Source organism: Antechinus flavipes, chromosome 1 (genome assembly GCF_016432865.1).
Source record: "Antechinus flavipes isolate AdamAnt ecotype Samford, QLD, Australia chromosome 1, AdamAnt_v2, whole genome shotgun sequence".
Lineage (NCBI taxonomy): Eukaryota > Metazoa > Chordata > Mammalia > Dasyuromorphia > Dasyuridae > Antechinus > Antechinus flavipes.
The window spans coordinates 682,784,194-682,804,398 of record NC_067398.1 but is presented as its reverse complement, the minus strand read 5'-3'; the positions used below and the strand labels follow the sequence as shown (position 1 = coordinate 682,804,398).

General features: G+C 36.3%; 1 protein-coding gene across 2 annotated transcripts in view; it reads left to right on the top strand.

The window, feature by feature from the left end:
* LOC127545356 (E1A-binding protein p400-like) overlaps positions 1 to 20,205 on the top strand; it is a 135,537-nt gene that overhangs the window by 14,065 nt on the left and 101,267 nt on the right. For both annotated transcript variants that reach the window (XM_051972580.1, XM_051972579.1), the window contains exons 2-3: positions 11,562 to 11,605; positions 13,795 to 15,130. In XM_051972580.1, coding sequence (XP_051828540.1) covers positions 13,820 to 15,130 — 1,311 coding nt within the window. In that variant the 5' untranslated portion in view covers positions 11,562 to 11,605; positions 13,795 to 13,819. The remainder of the gene's footprint in view (positions 1 to 11,561; positions 11,606 to 13,794; positions 15,131 to 20,205) is intronic.

Sequence of the window (20,205 nt, the reverse complement as noted above, 5' to 3'; positions counted from 1 at the left end):
TCTGGGAAAATGCAGAAGAATGCAGGGAAGTAGGCAATGAAGAGATGACTGATCTGGGCATATAAATGGAGGCTGTAGGAGGAGAGGTCTCCACCCTCCAATCAGAGGGAGGGAGAGGGTCCCAGGGATAGCACATACTGACCCATGAATTCTTGGACTGATGTGATCTTGTAGAAAGAAGAGATTCCCAAAACATGATGGAGAAACCAGGAGGGGAATGACGAGGCCCAGTACCTCACCAGTGGGCACTAGGTGATTTTGATAAATGATCCTGACTAGGCTCCTACTAGTCTCAGGGGCTACTTCGTTTAGCCTCTTCATGACTAAGTAAGGAGTTGCTTTCCCTCAGTCTGCTAACTTATGTGGCAAGATTTCTTAACAGGACTCTGTCACATTGTCAAAGGACCTGACAGTGAACAGAACATATCATTGTTTATTACTTTTAGTATTCTTCCAGTATGAAGATGCAATTGTGGGAAGCTTTGTCTTGTTGGTTGCCCCTGTGCACATCCTACATCCCACTCATCCATTTTTTATTTCTCAGCAGATGTATTGGTTATGAATATTTGCATTCCCCTCTCTTCCAAAATACAAATCAATAGATAAGCATGGTTCTTGCTAAATATCAAAAGGTGGGGTATAAAGCCACTGGCAATATACCAGGTGCACATACACGAAGAAAGTCACATGCTAATGCCTCTGAGATTTTTATTCTGATTTCACGAGTTCCTAATGTGAGCCTCAGAGAGCAGCCGAAATGTTCAGCTTATGGATCCCCTTGAGAGTTGTCTCTTCGAGGATTGCCCTAGCCAGAGCTCACATCTCTCTGAACATTTTGCTTTCCTATTCTCTACTTGGTCCCAACTTAGTCTTGGTACAAGGTCCAGTCACTGAAAAGTGCCTCTCCCACAGTACTTGAGCAACTGCTGGGGCTTTCTGGTTCCCAGTTGTATATACTTGAGCATATACATATTATAGTGAAGGGGTCTGTTACTACCAATATATGATTTATGTTCTTGACAGCTCATTTCAGAAATAGAAAATAAATATAGACAAGTTCCCAAGGATTAGTAGTATTTATGTTCCCTGAGGAACCAACATGAGTGCTTTACACAGCATAGGTTTAAGTCTCAAAGTCCTTTCTAACATTCATGGCCATCTTGGACTAATAAAATGTTTCTCAGTAGCTTGAGATTCCTTTCTTAATCCACATGGTCAAAATTATAATTCAGAGATTTTATTATAGAGTAATTTGTCTTGGGAGCGTCAGCTGCTGCTTGATGTCACAGGAATGATTTTTAGAGTCCAGGGTCGTCCTCCATTGCCCAGCTCCAGCTCCTGCCAGCTTCTCAATGGTAAGGTGCATTCAGAAGACTGGCGCTTGCATAGCTTCATGCAGCCCTTTGTCGGTTATCTGCTCTCCTCATTATCATCCACAGACATCTGAGGTAAAGAAGAAGTGAATGAGATTCTCAAGTGCTGCTCCCATGTTGTTTGGTGGAAGTCCTAGTCTTTCAGCTGTATCATCTTCTGCTTCGGTGCAGTTCTTTGGTTGTTGTATGGAGCTTCCACTCCTTCTTTGGTTATTGCTAAAACTTTGTTCTCACTGATCTTTCCTGGTCAGCAATGAATGCTAAGTTTATAGGTGGTTAGCACTGCTGCCCATCTCTGGAAAACAGCTGAATTTGAACGCCGAGTGAAGTGAGCAGAACCAGGAGAACATTATATACAGTGATCACACTGATCCAACTTTTCACCTAGCACTGGTCACAAGTATGTTAGTGGGTTATTGTCAGTTCATATTTCGAACTTTTCTTCACACACATACTCTTTAAATGTCTCTCTGATAATCTGTTTCAAAGCCAAAACTTAAGCTTATAGACATGTTCAAAGGTCTCACTGCCATTCAAACCTGTCCTGACAAATGCAACTAATTTTATGTGACCATTTCTTTTTTTTCTATAACACTTTTCCCTAGCCTTCTAAGCTAGCCTTCAATATGCAAGACAGGAGATTTGCTGTAATCAGTAAAGGCCAACACTGGCTTATGTGTCTAACAGGTAATCAAGTCCCTAAAAGGTTCTTCATGTCTGTCTGGCCAGACTCCCAGAGAGGTTTGTTGGCTTCAAAATGTTATATTTCTTGTCTTTCTGCTCCTATGCCTTTTCAATCATATATGCATGAATGAAGTGAGTCAATGGTTTAGGAAGAGCAGCATATTTTTCCTTTTTTCCCCACATAATATTTTATTTTCTCCAATTATATGTAAAGGTAGTCTTCAACATTCATTTTTGTAGGATTTTAAGTTCCAAAATTTCCCCCCTTCCTCCTCCTCCTAACTTTCCCCTCCCTGAGACCGTAAGCAATCTGATATAGGTATGTTTTATATATATATATATATACACATACATATGTATATTTATATATATGTACTATCATTTTAAATATATTTCCATATTAGTCATGTTGTGAAAGAAAAATCAGAGCAAAAGTAAAAACCACAAGAAAAAAAAAACTATCAAAAGTAAAAAGAGTATATACTTCAGTCTTCATTGTCTTCATAGCTCTTTGGCTGCAGATGGCATTGCCATCCCTAGTCTATTGGAATTGTGTTGGATCACTGTATTGCTGAGAAGAGCTAAGTCTGATATAGTTAATCATCACACAATGTTGCTGTTATTGTATATAATGTTCTCCTGGTTCTGCTCACTTCACTCAGCGTCAATTCAAATAAATCTTCCCAGGCTTTTCTGAAATCTGCCTGCTCACTGTTACTTATAGAACTGTAATATACGATTAGATTCATATTCCACAACTTATTCAGCTATTTCCCAATTCATGGACATCCCCTCAATTTCCAGTTTCTTGCCATCACAAAAAGAGCCGCTTCAAACATTTTTATACATGTGGGTCTGTTCCCCCCCCTCCCCCTTTTTAAAATTATCTCTTTGGGATACAGATCCAGTAGTGACACTGCTTGATCAAAAGGTATGCACAGTTTTATAACACTTTGGGCATAGTTCCAAATGGATCTCCAACTTCACCAACAATGCTATAGTGTATCAGTTTTTCCATGTCCCCTCCAACCTTTATCATAGTTCCAAATTGTTCTCCAGAATGATTGGATCAGTTCACAATTCCACCAACAATGTATTGATGTCCCAGTTTTCCCACATCCTCTCCAACACTTATCATCTTTTTCTATCATTTTAATTAATCTGAGAGATGTGAAGCAGTTGGTACCTCAGAGTTGTCTTAATTTGCATTTCTTCTCAATTATTATTTAGAGCATTTTTTTTCATATGACTGAAAATGGCTTTAATTTCTTCATCTGAAAATTATCTGCTCATATCCCTAAACCATTTATCAATTGAAGAATGGCTTGTATTCTTATAAATTTGAGTCAATTCTATATTTTTTAGTATAAAGGCCTTACAAGGTTTTGCAAAGGTGAATGTTGAAAACTTCTTTGCATAAAGAGCTATTTTAAAAAATGAGGCCTTTGTCAGAAATCCTGGCTTTAAAAATTGTTTCCCTGCTTTCTGTTTCCCTTCTAATCTTGGCTACATTGGTTTTGTTTGTGCAAAACCTTTTCCATTTAATGTAATTAAAACGATCCATTTTGTATTTCATAATGTTCTCTATTTCTTATTTGGTCATAAATTCCTCCCTTCTCCACAAATCTGACAAGTAAACTATCCCTTGCTCCCCTAAATGGCTTCTAATACTAAATCATGAACCTATATCAAGATATAAGGTATAAGATGTTGGTCTATGCCTTATTTCTCTCATTTCTGCTATACTGTTTTCCAAGTTTCTTAGCAGTTTTTGGTCAAATAGTGAGTTCTTATCCCAGAAGCTAAAGTCTTTGGGTTTATCAAACACTGGATTACTATAGTCATTGACTATTGTGTCTTGTGAACCTAATTTATTTCACTGATCCACTATTCTATTTCGTGGTCAATGCCACAATGATTTTGATGAGTGCCACTTTATAATACAGTTTTAAGTCTGGTACAACTAGGACCCCCCCCCCCCCTTTTTTTTTTTTTTTTGCAATTTTCCCCATTTAATGCCATTGATATTCTCGACCCTTTTCCCCCTTCCAAATGAATTTTATTAGCACAGCATAGTTTTTAAAAAAACAAATCTTTGAGAGTAATCACCAAATTGAAGAAAAACTCTAAGATGTCAGAAGATTTTGGCCATGTCCAAAGCAGGAGTATTCATATCTTTTCTGGGTCAGTGCTCATATCATTTTGTTATATCATGTGATGCCCATATTTGACAGAGGTTCTAAGAAACTGCCACTTGTTAATCAAAAAGTTCAGGCCATTTTCTTCTAACTAATTCAATTCTTTCATTAATCTCTTTTCATGTACTTTCTGGGTCTTCCCAAAGATAATGATGTCATCAAGGCATTCCCACACTTGAAAGTAAATACTTTCTCTGTCATTCTTTCAGAAAGTGGTAAGAGCCGGCAGATGCCGTGAGGAATATATTTGAGTTGGTAAAATTCAGTTGGACAAATGAGAGTAATCATTTTTTTTTAATCTTCCTCTGCCTTACGAATCTGATAATAGTCATTGCTCTTCTCCAGCCAGAAAACAAATAGCTGCCATCAGATAGTCAAGGATATCTTGACTCAGTGGGATAGTGCCACTTTGGTTCTCATGTTCACAACCTGTAATTTGCATAGATACATATTTCCATTCTTTTATAGTGCAATTAATATAGGCTACCTCTAGGGCCCATTATATTCTGTGTTGATACCATTTTGCTAGCAGGTTATTGATATACTTTTTTAAAGGTCATCTGTCACAGATAAAAGTATCTTTCTAGATCTTTCCTAGAATGGTTGCAAGTCAGTGATCTGGGTTGTTCCCTTGTGCACTTCTTATATCCCACTCATGCAGTGAGAACTCACTTATCTTCTTGCTGAGCTTACACCTCAGGCACTCCTTTTTCTTTGTTACTGAGAGATCCCTGAAGTCATATCTTAGGGTCCCCTTCAGTAGTTGAGAAGCTAGGTCTTTCTGATGATTACTGTCACCACTAAACTAAAATCCTTCTGTACCTCTGTGCACAGGCTTTGCAATTCTCTCTACTCATGAACAATTAAAATTTCTCCAGGCATTTATATCTATGTGAAGGCTTTTCTAATTGTGTTCTTGTGATTCCTGCATCTCTTGGCAGATAGATTCCCAAATATTTCATATTGTCTATAGCTATTTTAAATGGGATTTCTTTTTCTTTCTCTTTTTGCGAGATTTTGTAGGTAAAATACAGAAGTGCTAATGATTTGTGTAGATTTATTTTATGTCCCGAAACCTTGCTAAAATTGAAAATTGTTTCAATTAGTTTTTAAGTTAACTCTGTATGGTTCTATAAAAACCATTATGCCATCTGTAAAAAATAGTTGCTTTGTTTCTTCTTTGTCTGTGTTATTTTTTCAATTTCCTTTTCTTGTCTTATTACTATTGCCAGCATTTAAACACCTCTGATTTTATCAGAAAGGTTTCTAGCTTATCCCCATTACAGATAATATTAGTTCTTGATTTTAGAGAGTTTTTTTATTATTTTAATGAAAGCTCTATTTGTTCTCATATTTTTTTAGTGTTTTTTTTTTTTTTTTGGTTTGTTTGTTTCTTTTGAAATAGGAATTGATGTTGTATTTTTGTTGAAAGGCTTTTCTACATCTGTTGAAATAACCATATTATTTTTGTTCTTGTAATTGATGTAATCAATTATGCTCATGATTTTCCTATTATTGAACCAACTCTACAGCCTTATCATAATGTATGCTCTCTGTGATATATTGCTGTAATATCTTTACTAGTATTTTATTTAATTTTTTTGAACTGATATATATATATACCAGGGAAATTGATGTGTGGTTTTCTTTGTTATAATGTTTCTTGGTTTGGATGTCAAAAAACATATTTTTGGGGAGGGTTCTTCTCTACCTATTTTTCCAAATAGTTTGCATAGTATTAGAATTAATTATTCTTTAAATATTTGGTAGAATTCACATGAAACTCCTTCTAGTCCTGGTTTTTTTCCCCCCCCTTAGGGAGCTTATTTGTGGCTTGTTAAATGTCTTTTTTTCTAGGGTAGGGTAATTTAAGTATTCTATTTTATATTCTGTTAGTCTGAGGAATTTATACTTTTGTAAATATTCATCCATTTTATCTAGATAGATAATCAATTTTATTGGTATCTTCTTGGACAAAATAGTCTTAGTAATTGCTTTTATTTCATTTTCATTGGCTGTGAATTTACCTTTTTCATTTTTGGTATTAGCACTTTGGTTTTCTTTCTTTTTTTTTCTAAAAATAAAATACTCAATGATTTATTTACTTTATTTAAAAAAATAACCAGCTTCTAGTTTTATTTTTTACTTCAGTGTTTCATTTTCTTTTTTTCTTTCTTTTTTTGGCAAGGCCGTTGGGGTTAAGTGATTTGCTCAAGGACATAGCTAGAAAATATCAAGTATCTGAGATTTGAATTCAGGACCTCCTGATTCTGGGTCCAGTATTTTATTCACTGTGTCATCTAGTTACCCTCAATGTTTCATTTTCTTAGTGATAAAATTTTTATTAATCTCTCCTTTGATTTTTCTCTTATTTCTATTTTGGCATTCAGTTGGGGATTTTTAATATGTTCTTTTTTCTAGTTTCTTTTTTTTCGAATTTTTTAGTTACACAATTTGTTGATCTCTCTTTTATTGATTTTTAGCATTTAGATAATTACATTTTCCCCTAAGTACTGATTTGGCTTCATCCTACAAATTTTAGTTTGTCTTATTATTATCCTTAATGAAATTACTAATTGTTTCAGTGATTTGTTCTTTGACCCACTTATTCTTTAAGATTAAGTTATTTAGTTTTCAATTTTTAATCTGTGCTTCAAAGATCCTTTATTGAATACAATTTTTATTGTATTATGATCAGAAAAAGGTACATTTAATATTTCTGCTTTTTTGCATTTGTGAGGTTTATAATAAACTTATAGATGGTAAATTTTTTATAAAGGTATCATACACAGCAAAAAAATGTCAGCTTCTTTCTTTTTTCATTCAATATTCATCAAAACTCTATCATATCTGACTTTTTAAAGATCCTATGCATCTCCATTTTTTCCTGTTAATTTTATGGTTGACCATGGTAAATTGAGATTCCCTACTAGCATAGGTTTATTGTCCATTTCCTTTTTAAAATGTATTTAACTTTTTCTTTAAGAATTTTCTGGTTATGTCTTTGTGAATATGTTTCAAATGTATTTCTATTAAAAAAACAAAACAAAACATTGTTGGATTTTGGTTTCTAATACATTCTGCCATTCTCTTCTCTTGTGGATGAGTTCATCCCATTCACTTTCACAATTATGATTACTAACTGTATATGTCCCTATATTCTATTTTCTTATACTCATCCTTTTATTTTTTATCTTATTTCCTCAAGAGTCTGTTTTGCTTCTAACTACTGCCTCTCTTAATTTACCTTATTCTTTAACCACTATTCTCTATCTCTCTTACTCCCTACCCTACCTACTTTTTTGATAAGATGAATTTGTGTAACCCAACTAACTACCATGTTTTCCTGATAATAAGACACTGTTTTATTATTTTTTTGGACAGAAAAACACCAGAGGGCTTATTTTCAGGGGAGGGCTTATTTTAATGAGCATTGACAGCAATTTTAATAAACAGGTAAATGTGAACAAAAAAAAAGTACCTTTATTCAATAATGATCATATCATCTTCTTCAACAACATCGTCTTAAGTGTCCATACCCTGAATTCTGTCCTGGATGTCTTGCGCCTCTATTTCCTTCAGAGGAAGTGGACCCAATCTGTCATGTCCAGCAATATAGCTCTCTTTAAATGAACATGTCTTGTCCAGGTAACCTGCTTGTAGTGCCTTGGCGACACAGCTGTCAGTAATTTTATCCCATGACTTCTTCACCCGAGTCACGACTTCTTGCAGACAGGGCTTCACAAAGTTTCCACGCTGATTTCTTTCCATTCTATTTTCAATGTAGTCATTGGCTTCCATGCGCAAATGGTCCTTGAATGGCTTGTTTATTGCAATATCAAGGGTCTGGAGATAGGCAGTCATTCCTGCAGGAATCATTACTTGATTTATTCTTCTCTCTGCAAGGAAGTTCTTCATTTCTTTAGCGTGGTGAGTGCTGGCTGAGTTCTTCTTTTATTCTCCATCATGCCCCCTGAGTTCTTCTTTTATCCTCCATCATGCCCCCTGAATTCTTCTTTTATCCTCCATCATGCCCCCCTCACTCCCGCTTACATACAGGTTTTTTATGTTGTCCTGCCTCAGCTCTCCTCCGCGGCACTGCTCTCAATGGCGCCAGCAAGCAAATCACTGGGGAAGAACAGAATGACGCGCTCACTGCTGCAGCTCTGATTGGCTGCAGCTTGGAGCGTGGCGTGCGTTTCACCCGGGGGGAAGGGGAGGAAGGGGGCAGTGCATACAGAGGGTACTGTAATGTAGTGTGTAGCGCAGGGGATCACCTTCACTACAGTAGCAATCTCAATAAGGCTTATTTTCGGGGGAGAGGTTATTTTAGAGGAATCTTACACAGTAAGGGGAGGGCTTATTTTCGGGATAGGTCTTATTATCAGGGAAACACGGGTATGTGTGTGTGTGTTTATTTTTCTTTCTTTGAACCAATTCAGAGAAGTGTGAGGCTCAAGGATTGTTTCTTCCCCATCCCAACTTGTTCTCCCCTCTTCTGCATACATTCTTCCTTGCACATTCCATTTATGTGAGATAATTTCCTCCATTATTTCTCTCCATTCTCCCCCTCCCAGTGCATCCCTTTCTTACTATCCATTCTTTTTTTAAAATCATCCCAACATAATAGAACCATACCTGCACCATTTATCTAAACAAACTCTCTAATAGCTCTAATGATGATAAATTTCTGAGAGATTATATATATCATGTTCCCACATTGAAATATAAGCAGTTTAACTTTGTTTAGTCCTTTTGAATTTTTATTCACATTTCATTTTTTGTGCTTGAGTCTTGAATTTTAATTTAAATATTTCTGGTCAGGCTCGGTTTTTTTTATCAGGAATCCTGGAAAATCTTCTATTTCACAAAATATCAATTTTTCTCCTTGTAGGATTATACTCAATTTTGCTAGGTAGATTATTTTTGGCTGTAATTTTAGCCCCTTTGCCATCTGTAGTATCATATTCTCTGTCCTCCATTCCGTTATTCCTTTACCATGGTAGCTGCTAAATATTGTGTGAAATGGAGTATGGCTTTATGATATTTACATTATTTTTTTTTTTTTGGTTACTTGCAATATTTTCTCCTTGACATGAACGTTCTGAATTTTGGCTCACATAGTCCTAAGAGTTTTCATTTGGGCTTTCTTTCAGTAGGTGACCAGTGGATTATTTCTACTTGCTTTCTGATTCAAAAATATCTGCACAGTTTTACTTTATAGTAGCTTGAAATATCTCTGAACAAGAAATATTCATGGTTTTCAGGTGGTTAAATGATTCTTTTTTTTTTTTTTTTTCTGAGGCAATTGGGGTTAAGTGACTTTCCCAGGGTAACATAGCCAGGAAGTGTTAAGTGTCTGAGACCAGATTTGAACTCAGGTTGTCAGGGCTGGTATTCTATCCATTGCACCACCTAGCTGCCCCAAATGATTCTTAAATTATCCCAATTAATTTATTTTCCTGGTTAGTTGTTTTTCCTTTGAGATTTTTCACATCTTCTACCATTTTAGTTTTTTGACTTTGTTTTATTGTTTCTTGATGTTTCTTGTAGTCATTAACTTCCAGTTGGCCAGTTCTGATTTTTAAGGAGTTATTTTCTGCACTCTTTTTGTAACTCTTTTAACATTTGGTTAATTCTGATTTTTTAAAAAAATCATTTTTATTAGGTTTTTTTTATCTCTTTTACCAATTTAACTTTCTTTTTATAATTTTCTTGCATTGCTTTCATTTCTTTTCCTATTTTATCCTCTATGACTCTTATTTAATTTTTCAGATTACTTTTTGGTTTTCTTTTTAATTTTTCTTTAACTCTTCTGGAGTTTGTATTGGGATTGTTTTTAATTGCTTTTTTCTTGGAAGCTTTGCTTTTAGATATTTCCAGGTCATTGTCTTCTCTGTGATTGTTATTGTCTGTGTTTCTGTCTTGAGCTTCTCTGTCACCACAGTAGCTTTTTGTCAGTTTTTTGTTATTTTTGTTTGCTCATTTTTCCAGCCTACCTTTTGACTTTAGACTTTATGTTATTGTTGGACTCTGCTCATTTCTTCTGGTGGTGGTGGGTGTTGTGGTTTCTGGTCTGAACCTCTCTCTGTCTGTTATGTCCTTCTGCTATTGTCAGATCGGGGTATTGTTGAGTTTTTGATGATTCCAAAGTGATGTGATCTGAGGAAAGGTCTGTTCACTGCCCTTCTAGTCTGAGCTCTGCAATTTCTGGGTTTGTTGGCTTGTGAATAGTTGAGTTTCTATAGACTGTTGCTAGACTCAGTCATTGTTAGCTCACTGCACATTCAGAGGCACTGAATTGCTGCTTCTCCGTTTTAGGGAAACAAGTTGGTTTTGGTCTCTTGCTCTGTTTTATTCCATTATATTCCATTCCATTGCCTAAAGGTTTAGAACTGAGGCCTAATTCTATTGTTGGGCTCAGAGCTAGGGCTCTGATTCTTTGTGATCTCTCCTGTCCTGAACCTACAATTCAGTACTGGGTAATGGGTAACAGAGCTGTCCCACAGCACATGTTAATTGCTGTAGCAGTCTACTGCAGGGTTTCTAGGGTTCTTTTTCTGCTTTGATATTCACTGGCTTTGCTATCCACTGGCTTTGCTATCCTAGGCTGTTGGGACTGCTTCCTTCTGGGATTGCTGCTGCCACAGCCCTTTGTGGCTTACTTCTGGCCGGTTTCTACCCCCCATGTCTATAGACTTCTCTATCTTCATAAACTACTCTGATTGGAAAAATGACTCACTGTGACTTTTTCTTGACTTTCCCAATCACAGTTCAGTCTGTTGTGCTTTATAGTTCACTGTGGAAGAGGTTGTGGAGGAGCTAAGGCAAAAATGTTACCTCTCCTACCATCTTGACTCTGTCCTTTTTCTAATCTCTTTTCCTCTCTTTTCCTCTTTTCCTCTCTTTACATTTTTCTCCTTCCCCCCTATTTTCTTTCCCCTTCCCCTCCCTCTTTTCTTTTTTGACTCTCTGTTTCTTCTTCCCTTTTTTCCTCCCTCTGTTTTTCTCTCTCCTTCTTTTCTTTCTTCCCTCCCTTCTCCTCCTTCCATTCCCTTTTTCCCTTCTTCTTCTTTCTTCTCCCTCTTTTCCCCTTCTACCTCTTTCTTTCTTTCCTTCCTCATTATCTTCTCTCCTTTCCCTCTCCTCCTATTGTCTTCATTGGTAAGTAAACTTCTTTAGAGCAGTCTGCTTCATAGTTATCTTTGTATCCTGGCTACATACTCACCTGTTTAATATGTGCTTGTTGATTGATTAATTGATTATTAAAATTTGAATTTGAAATATTTTCCTTTTCCTTTTCAAGGTATTGGAGGAAGGAAGCAAGCCAAATGCAGGGCTAAATATCAGGTAATACTGTTTTAAAGTTATATTTGTAACACAATTTGATATGTATAATAGAATTTCAATATATATCATGGGATACAACTAGTCATCACCTGTCTTTGTTCATAATAAGTGTAATATCAAATTTTGGCTTTCATATTTAAATTTTATGATGTTCTTGGTCTCTTATCTGTAATTAAAGTGCTTTGTATATCATCAGCTGAAAAAAAATTACATCAAAGCTGCTTGCAAATGTGTCAATATATCTGACATAATTTGTTTGATATGGAAAAGTATATTTTGGAAGTTGTTATACCATGAAAACATTTCAGCCTAATTTATCACATATTCTAAAAGAAAGAGATGAATTATGGATTATATTTTTGGTGATCTCTTGGGTCTAGAAATTAGAAAATTAGCTCTAAATTGTAATAGAATTCAGGATATAAATTTCCTTTGCCTGCCCAATCCCATAGTTTTGGGAATAGCCAAGTAGGCAGGCTGCTTCCCTTGCAGAACTTGTACTGAATAGACCAGTTAACTTCATAATGTATTGCATTAAGAGCAATGCATGGAGGAGCTAAGGCAAAAATGTTACCTCTCCTATCATCTTGACTCTGTCCCTTTTCTAATCAATTCTCTTTTCCTCTCTTTACATTTTCCTCCTCCTTTCTCCCTTTTTTCTTTCCTTTTCCCTTCCCTTTCCCCTCTCCCTCTTTTTTTGACTCTTTGTTTTTTCTTTCCTTTTCCCTTCCTCTCTGTTTGCTTTAATTTCAAACTATATATATATATATATATATACATATATGTCTATACATGTGTATAGACATATACATATGTATTAATACACATGTATAGCTATTCATTTGCTTAGTGCTCATTGTAAGTCTGTTTATAAAAATTTCAATAAATAATCATTCAGATAGCAAGCATTTATTAAGTGCCTACTATGTGCCAGACATTGTGCTATATATACTGGGGATACAAAGAAAATCAGAACACAGTCCCTGCCTCTAAGGAGTTTATAGACTAATAGAAGTGACTCCAAGAAAGCAGTTATGTGTCTATGAGACTTAGAGGAAATTAGAGATAATAAATGGAGAGAGGCACCAGGAAAGAGCTGAATCAGATAATAAAGTATGTTAGATATTCATAGGATCAAAGATTCTGAGCTGGAAAGGATCGTAGTGCTCATTCCTTTAACCTCATCTTACACCTAAGAAATTCCTTAGAGGTTAAGGGACTTTCTGAAGATCACCCAAGTGAGCAGATCACAGAATCAGGATTTGGATCCAGGTCCATTGGTGACAAATCTAGCAGTCTTCCCACTATACTATGCTGTCTCTCATAGTACAGGTTTGAATCTTCAAGTCTAGGAAAGCCAAAATATACTCTGAGCATACTTGTTCTGATTTGAGGTTTAACAGAGGCAGCCCAGTGGAATAGAAAGGGCTGGTTCTCGAATTTAGAAGGATAACAATCTCTTAACATCTCCATGCTCCAGGCAGATCTTTGATTCAGTCAGTTAATCAACAAGTAGTTATTAAGGTCCTGCTGTATGCCAAGTATTGCTATGCTCTGGGATACAAGAAGAGATAAAAGGGTCTCTGCCCTCAAGTAGCTCAGGCAAATGAGGGAGACAGCATGCAAACAAGTATAAACAGACTAGTAATAGACAACATAAGTAAGAAATTATTGAGAGAGAGAGGGCCTTGGAGTGCTTGGGAAATACTTCTTTTAGAAAGTTGGATTTTGTTGGAATTTGGTTGTAAATTACAGATGCAAGATCAATGGAAAAAGTTTCCTCTAAGTAGACAGTTCCTTATACCAATGAAAATTTAGCACCATCTCTTCCTAATTGAAACAGAGCTAAAAATCACTAGCCAGCTACAAGGAATGAAGCAATATTAGTCTATAGGCAATATTAAATAGCATATCGGAAAACTTCATTATATTTCTGCTTTGGGGCATTTGACGTCTGAGATGAGATGCAACAATGTATAAAAATTTACTTAAGATGATTTTTTTTTGCCAAGTTTTGTTTACCATTAAAGTTGGTTTATTTGATGTAAAATCAGGGAAATGAATCTGTTTGTCTTACATTTTGAATCTTAAAGTAAACTTTTGAAGTTCTCCAAGATTTCTGATATAGATATAGATGGTCGGAAATCATATTTTCTTTTGCTGAATTTCTTTTTCTATGAATTTTTTAGGATTTATTTTAAAGAGGAGGTGATAATGCACCATGGCAACAGTCCTCAGAATGTGCAGCTCCAAAGGTCCAGGTCCTTCACAGGCAGTGAGGGGGAAGACCAGCAGTCCCATTCAAATCTGCCCCAATCCCCTGCAGCTCCATTTGCGGCTTCAGCAAGCCCATCTGCACCCCAGTCTCCCAGTTACCAGATCCAGCAGCTTATGAATAGAAGTCCAGTAGCTGGTCAGAATGTAAACATTACACTTCAGAATGTTGGACCAGTAGTTGGAGGAAACCAGCAGATCACCCTTACCCCTTTGCCAATCCCCAATCCAACTTCCCCAGGCTTTCAGTTCAATTCTCAGCCAAGGAGGTTTGAGCATGGTTCCCCATCCTACATTCAAGTTACCTCCCCGCTGCCCCAACAGGTCCAGTCTCAAAGCCCAACTCAGCCCAGCCCTGGGCCGGTGCAGACATTACAGAGTGTGCGGGCAGGCACTCCTGGCCCCGGACTGGGGATTTGCAGCTCCAGCCCCACTGGAGGCTTTGTGGATGCCAGTGTCCTTGTGAGACAGATCAGTTTGAGCCCTTCGAATGGCGGACACTTTGTGTATCAGGAGGGCTCGGGCATCGCCCAGATTGCTCAGGGAGGGCAGGTTCAGCTCCAGCATGCGGGGGCCCCAATTACCGTTCGAGAACGCAGACTTTCGCAGCCCCATACCCAGACAGGTGGCACTATCCATCATCTTGGACCCCAGAGCCCAGTAGCTAGTGGTGCCAGTATGCAGCCTCTGACTAGCCCCGGTCACATCGCCACGACTAGCTTGCCACCCCAAATCAGTAGTATTATTCAAGGACAACTGATTCAACAGCAGCAAGTAATTCAAGGACAACAGTTAAATAGACCAATGGGGTTTGAGAGGCCTTCGGGTGTCTTAATATCTGGAGTTGGAGGCTCTTCAGCCTTTGGGATGACTTCACCACCCCCAGGACCCACCAGCCCTTCTAGAGCCACTGTGCCACAGGGTCTTTCCAACCTTCCTCTGGCTCCTGCAGGAAATATAGGAGTGAAAAAAGTACCTAAAAAATTGGAGGAAATTCCACCAGCATCTCAAGAAACAGCTCAAATGAGAAAGCAATGTCTGGATCATCATTACAGAGAAATGGAGGCTCTAAAGGAAAACTTTAAGGAATATTTGATTGAATTATTTTTCTTGCAACATCTTCAAGGGAATATGATGGATTTCTTAGCTTTTAAGAAGAAATTGTATGGACCCTTACATGCATATCTTAAGCAAAATGATTTGGATTTTGAAGAAGAGGAAGAAGAACAATCTGAAGTCATTAATGATGAGGTAAGAAATCTAATACTCAATAATATGTATGTTATTAGAGATACAATGAGTGTCTTGTGTATGGCATAAGTTGATCAGTGAAATTTATTAAAATTTTGCTATTAAAAAAGATTTTGAAAAACTACTATATACATGGGATATCAGTAATTTTCTTTCAAATGAAATTGATATTGAAGATAGTGGCAGTCCTTGTGACATTTAAGTGAAAGTTCTTAAACTAGAAAATTCCAATTATGTAACTAGTACTCTTCCTATTTTCAAAGTGTAAGCTCTACATGTGTTTGTCTTTGATGCAGAATACTTTGCCTTCTTTCCAGATCTCGCCTGTCTTCAATATTCTTTCTGTTTTTTCTTTAAAAAGAAAATCAAAATTTTGATGTTATTGATCTCTTAAACACTTACTACTTTCCCTTGTAAGAAGGAAGGTATGCTCTGGATTTAAAGTTGCTTGTACATAATAACACCAAACAGTGGGGGAAAGATTTTGGTAGCATTAGGAACTATGCAGGAATAAACCAATGTTTAGAATTGAGAATCCTAAATTTATTATGAATCAGGAATGTGTCCTCTTATATCTGTCTATTGCAAAATGTTGTCTTAAAGTAAAAGCGTAGCAGTCTTGATTTTGATACTTAAGCTAATTCTTCAATCAAGCTTGGAGGATTTTAAATTTAGAAGCAGTCATTTAGAATTTGAACTAGACTTTTTTTTATTATAGCTTTTTATTTACAAGTTATATGCACAGGTAATTTTACAGCATTGACAACTACCAAATTTTTTGTTCCAATTTTTCCCCTCCTTCCCCCCATCCCTTCCCCTAGATGGCAGGTTGACCAATACATGTTAAATATGTTAATATATAAATTAAATACAATATAAGTATACATGTCCTAACAGTTATTTTGCTGTAAAAAAAATTGGACTTTGAAATAGTGTACTATTAGCCTGTGAAGGAAATAAAAAATGCAGGTGGACAAAAATAGAGGGATGGGGAATTCTATGTAGTGGTTCATAGTCATCTCCCAGAGTTCTTTCCCTGGGTATAGCTGGTTCAATTCATTACTGCTCTATTGGAACTGATTTGGTTCATCTCATTGCTGGAGATGGCCAGGTCCATCAGAATTGATCATCATATAGTATTGTTGTTGAAGTATATAATGATCTCCTGGTCCTGCTCACTTCACTCAGCATCATTTCGTGTAAGTCTTTCCAGGCCTTTGCTGGTCATTTCTTACCGAACAATAATATTCCATAACATTCATGTACCACAATTTATTCAGCCATTCTCCAATTGATGAGCATCCACTCAATTTCCAGTTTCTGGCCTCTACAAAGAGACCTGTCAAAAATATTTGTGCACATACAGGTGCCTTTCCCGCCTTTAAGATTTCTTTGGGATATAAGCCCAGTAGAAACACTGCTGGATCAAAGTGTATGCACAGTTTCATAACTTTTTGAGCATATGAACTAGACTCTTAAAGGAAAAGTATGGTAATTTTTTTTTTTTTGATGGGAGAGCCAGTCAGGGTTGAGTGACTTGTCCAGGGTCACAACTAGTAAATATCTGAGGTCACATTTAAATTTAGGTCTTCCTGATTCCAGACCAATGCACTGCACCACCTATATGCCTGAAAATATGATAAATTTAAAACTTTAACCATTTTTTCTTCTTGTGTATTTGAAGAATGCATCCTTTATTTTAAATTCTAGTGGAAATATTTGAAATCCATAAACTAATTCAGAGTGAAAATGTTTTTGTTAATTAAGTTAATTAAGTGTGCCTTCAGGTTATTTGAACATTTATATGTGGGATTAATGTCAGAAAATAAAATCACTATACAAGTCTTTAATTTTGAGTACAAAATATCCCATCAAATTTTTAGAAAAATTTTTTATTTAAATTTTAATTCAGTGCTTCATGAATATAACAGCTCTTTGCTAACCTAGCATATACTATATGCTACAGATATAAAGAAAGCTAAGAGGTTAGAGGTGGAAGAGACTTCTTCTCACTCCTTAATTTATAGTTAAGGAAACTCAGAAAATCCCAGAGAAATTAGATAATTTATCCAAGGTGATTATGATTATTGCTTTCTTATTGGATCTCCAGGCTTTCTCATCACTAAGGCAGGTAGACAGTTCGTAAGCTTGGAGAGTTGCCTGTGGCACTGAGAAGTTACATGGTTTGCCAGTATCCCCCAGCCTGGCAGAGGGGAGTCAGTTCTTCGAGGCTCAGAGGACAGTCTCCTAGACAGTGTTCCAGATATTGTCCAATACAAGGTCCTAGAGCTGATAAATTGCAGAACTGGGAATATGAATTCAGGTCCTCTATATCTCCTTCTAAAGCTTGTGCTACTGTATATGGCAGTTGCCTTTTCACATTGCTGCCTTCAGCACTTTTCTTATGTCCTGTACAACAGATTGAAGCCCAAGTGTTGATATCATAATATTAGAGATGGGGAAACTGAGACTCTGAGAAGTGATTTTAATAGCTGTCATAACAGGGGTTTGAAGTAAGTTCCTGATCCCAAGTCCGTTGCTTTTTTTTAAAATCACACCAGTAGTTCTCAAGTTTTGTGATTTCAGGAATCCTTTATATTCTTAAAAAGTATTGAGAATACAAAGAGCTTTTTGTTTGTGTGGGTTATAACCACTGGTATTTACCATATTGTCAATGAGAACTAATGACATGTTAAAAATATTAACTAAACTAAATAAATAAAATAAAATAACAATAATAAACTAATGACATGTTAACATGAATAACATGTTTTAATGAAAAATAGCTAAAAATAACAAAATAATAATCAAACAAAATTTAGCATGACAAGTAGCATTGTTTTATGTATTTTTGCAAATCTAATGTTTGCCTTAGTAGAAAACAGCTGGATTCTCATATTATACTTTAATCTCTTGCAATATGTTGTTATGGTTGAAATGTATGATAAATATCAGTCTTTATAGAGATGTGTAGTTGGAAAAGGGAGAAGCATCTTAATAGGAAAATAACATTTTAATATTATTAGGAAATTAGTTTTGCTTTCCTGGATCACCTGAGAGAGTCTTGGGGATACCTGGAGGATTCTTGTATTACTTTGAGAACTGCTTCACTATAGCAATCCTGCATTCATTTAAAAAGGTTTTTATTTTGCTCCTGACTAGAACTGAACTTTCTGGCAAGAATGCCTTTTTAGGTTGATATTTCCAAAAATTGAAATACATTGCAAATTGTTGAGCTACCTGTATTGTAATATTTCCATTTTTTTTATTATCAGGGGAACTAACTAAAACATTGATTTTGAATTCTCTAAATTTATATTATAAGAGAGATTGAAATATGAAGAATCCTGACTAAATTTGGAGGGGGGAGAAAAACTTTAAGATCATCATTCTGGTTCAACATGTTCCCAACCTAATATTTCCATATTATAGATGAGAGAAGAAAGGATATAGACAATAGGATCATCAATTTAGCTGAAAGGGACCTTAAGGGTCATCTTAGTACACCCTGCTTATTTTATAGATGAGGAAATTGAGGCTTGATGGGAGAAGTGACTTTCCAGAGGTTATCTGGTACTAAGTGGCATAAAAGAAACCTGACCTGACAAGCTTTTCCCTTTGTCCTCGGTGCCCTTCCCTCAAGACCTTGTTCCTCCCATTTCTACCCACTACTTTTATGTCCCTCCCATTGCTTTCATTGTCTACATGTCCCTCCCATCCCTACTTTCCTTGGCATCTTTCACATTTTTTGCCCAGGCCTGGATGAGATCCTCCCCTCAAGGTCCCATCGTCCTCTACTTATTCAAGTCTCTATCATCCAAACTTTGTGTTGTCCACTGATCAAGAGGTCTCATTAACAGTTAGCTCTTTCTAGAACTTTGGGTGATGGTGTCCTGACTGAAAATTTCAAGCAGGGCAGGTTTTCTTTGGTTTGATAGGGTAGGAGGTTGACTATATGGTGAGATTTGAAGAACATTGTTCAGAGGACTTTCTTGCTCCCAAATTCTCTCTCTTGTTAACTTCCCTATAGTGGTGAAAATTCCTCTCATTGGAAATTCATGCCTTTGGAGAGAGTTCTGAAATCCCTTTTGAAATATCCAAACTAAAAGGCAATCTGGCCTGGTTGCTACCTATACCTGGCCTTGGAGTCAAGAAGAAGTGGGTTCAAATCCTAGCAATACCACACATTAGTTTTATAAGCTGGGACAAATCACCTGAACTTTCAGTTTCCCAAGCACCTCACTATATGATGCTGAGAGCAGTCACTGATCTGCATTGGGAGATCCATTCTTTCTTCATTGTCTTACACCAGTGAGAACACAGACTCACTTCCCTCCCCATCATCTGACTACTCTTGGGAATAACAGTCATTACCTACTATTAATGTCTTAGATGCATTAGCTAGTATGTCACAGAATAAGAAATGAGTGGGAATTTTAAAATTTATATGTTGATTTAAAAAAAAATACTCCAAGTCATTATTTTGTGCTCGGATAATGATACATTTTGAGTTGTGATTTGTACTAATCATATTGATTTTTGGGAGCTGAATAAATCTGATTTTCTTTTTGGTTCATCTCTGACTCCCAAGCTGTATCTGGACCCTTGATGTAAAGTACCATTTGATTTGAGAACACTTTAATTTTACTGAGTACTAAATTTGAATAAGCTTACTCTGAGGAAGTGGCTTGTTTCTCCTGAAAGATTTTTCTTTAGCTTAACTGTTGAAAGTTGTTTTTTTTTTGTTTTTGTTTTTGTTTTTGTAAAGTACTTTACAGGCGTGAAAACACTATGTAAATTTTAGCTATTATTATGGCATTGATTTTATCTTGTGATAACATGAAATCCTATTATGTCACTGTTACCTTCTTTGTTTGTCCTCTGTATAGTTTTTGGTTTTTGGTTTTTTCTTTTTTTAAGCATTTGCAAAGTCCAAAAATCTGTTTCCCTATGGGGAAAGCTGATCGATAGCTTTAGAATCCAGGGTAGTCAGTTGTTAAGGGACAGGTCAATTATCCTAGAGCCTCCACAGCTGTGGATCATAACATCTGAAGGAGTTGCAGAGCAGCCTTTGC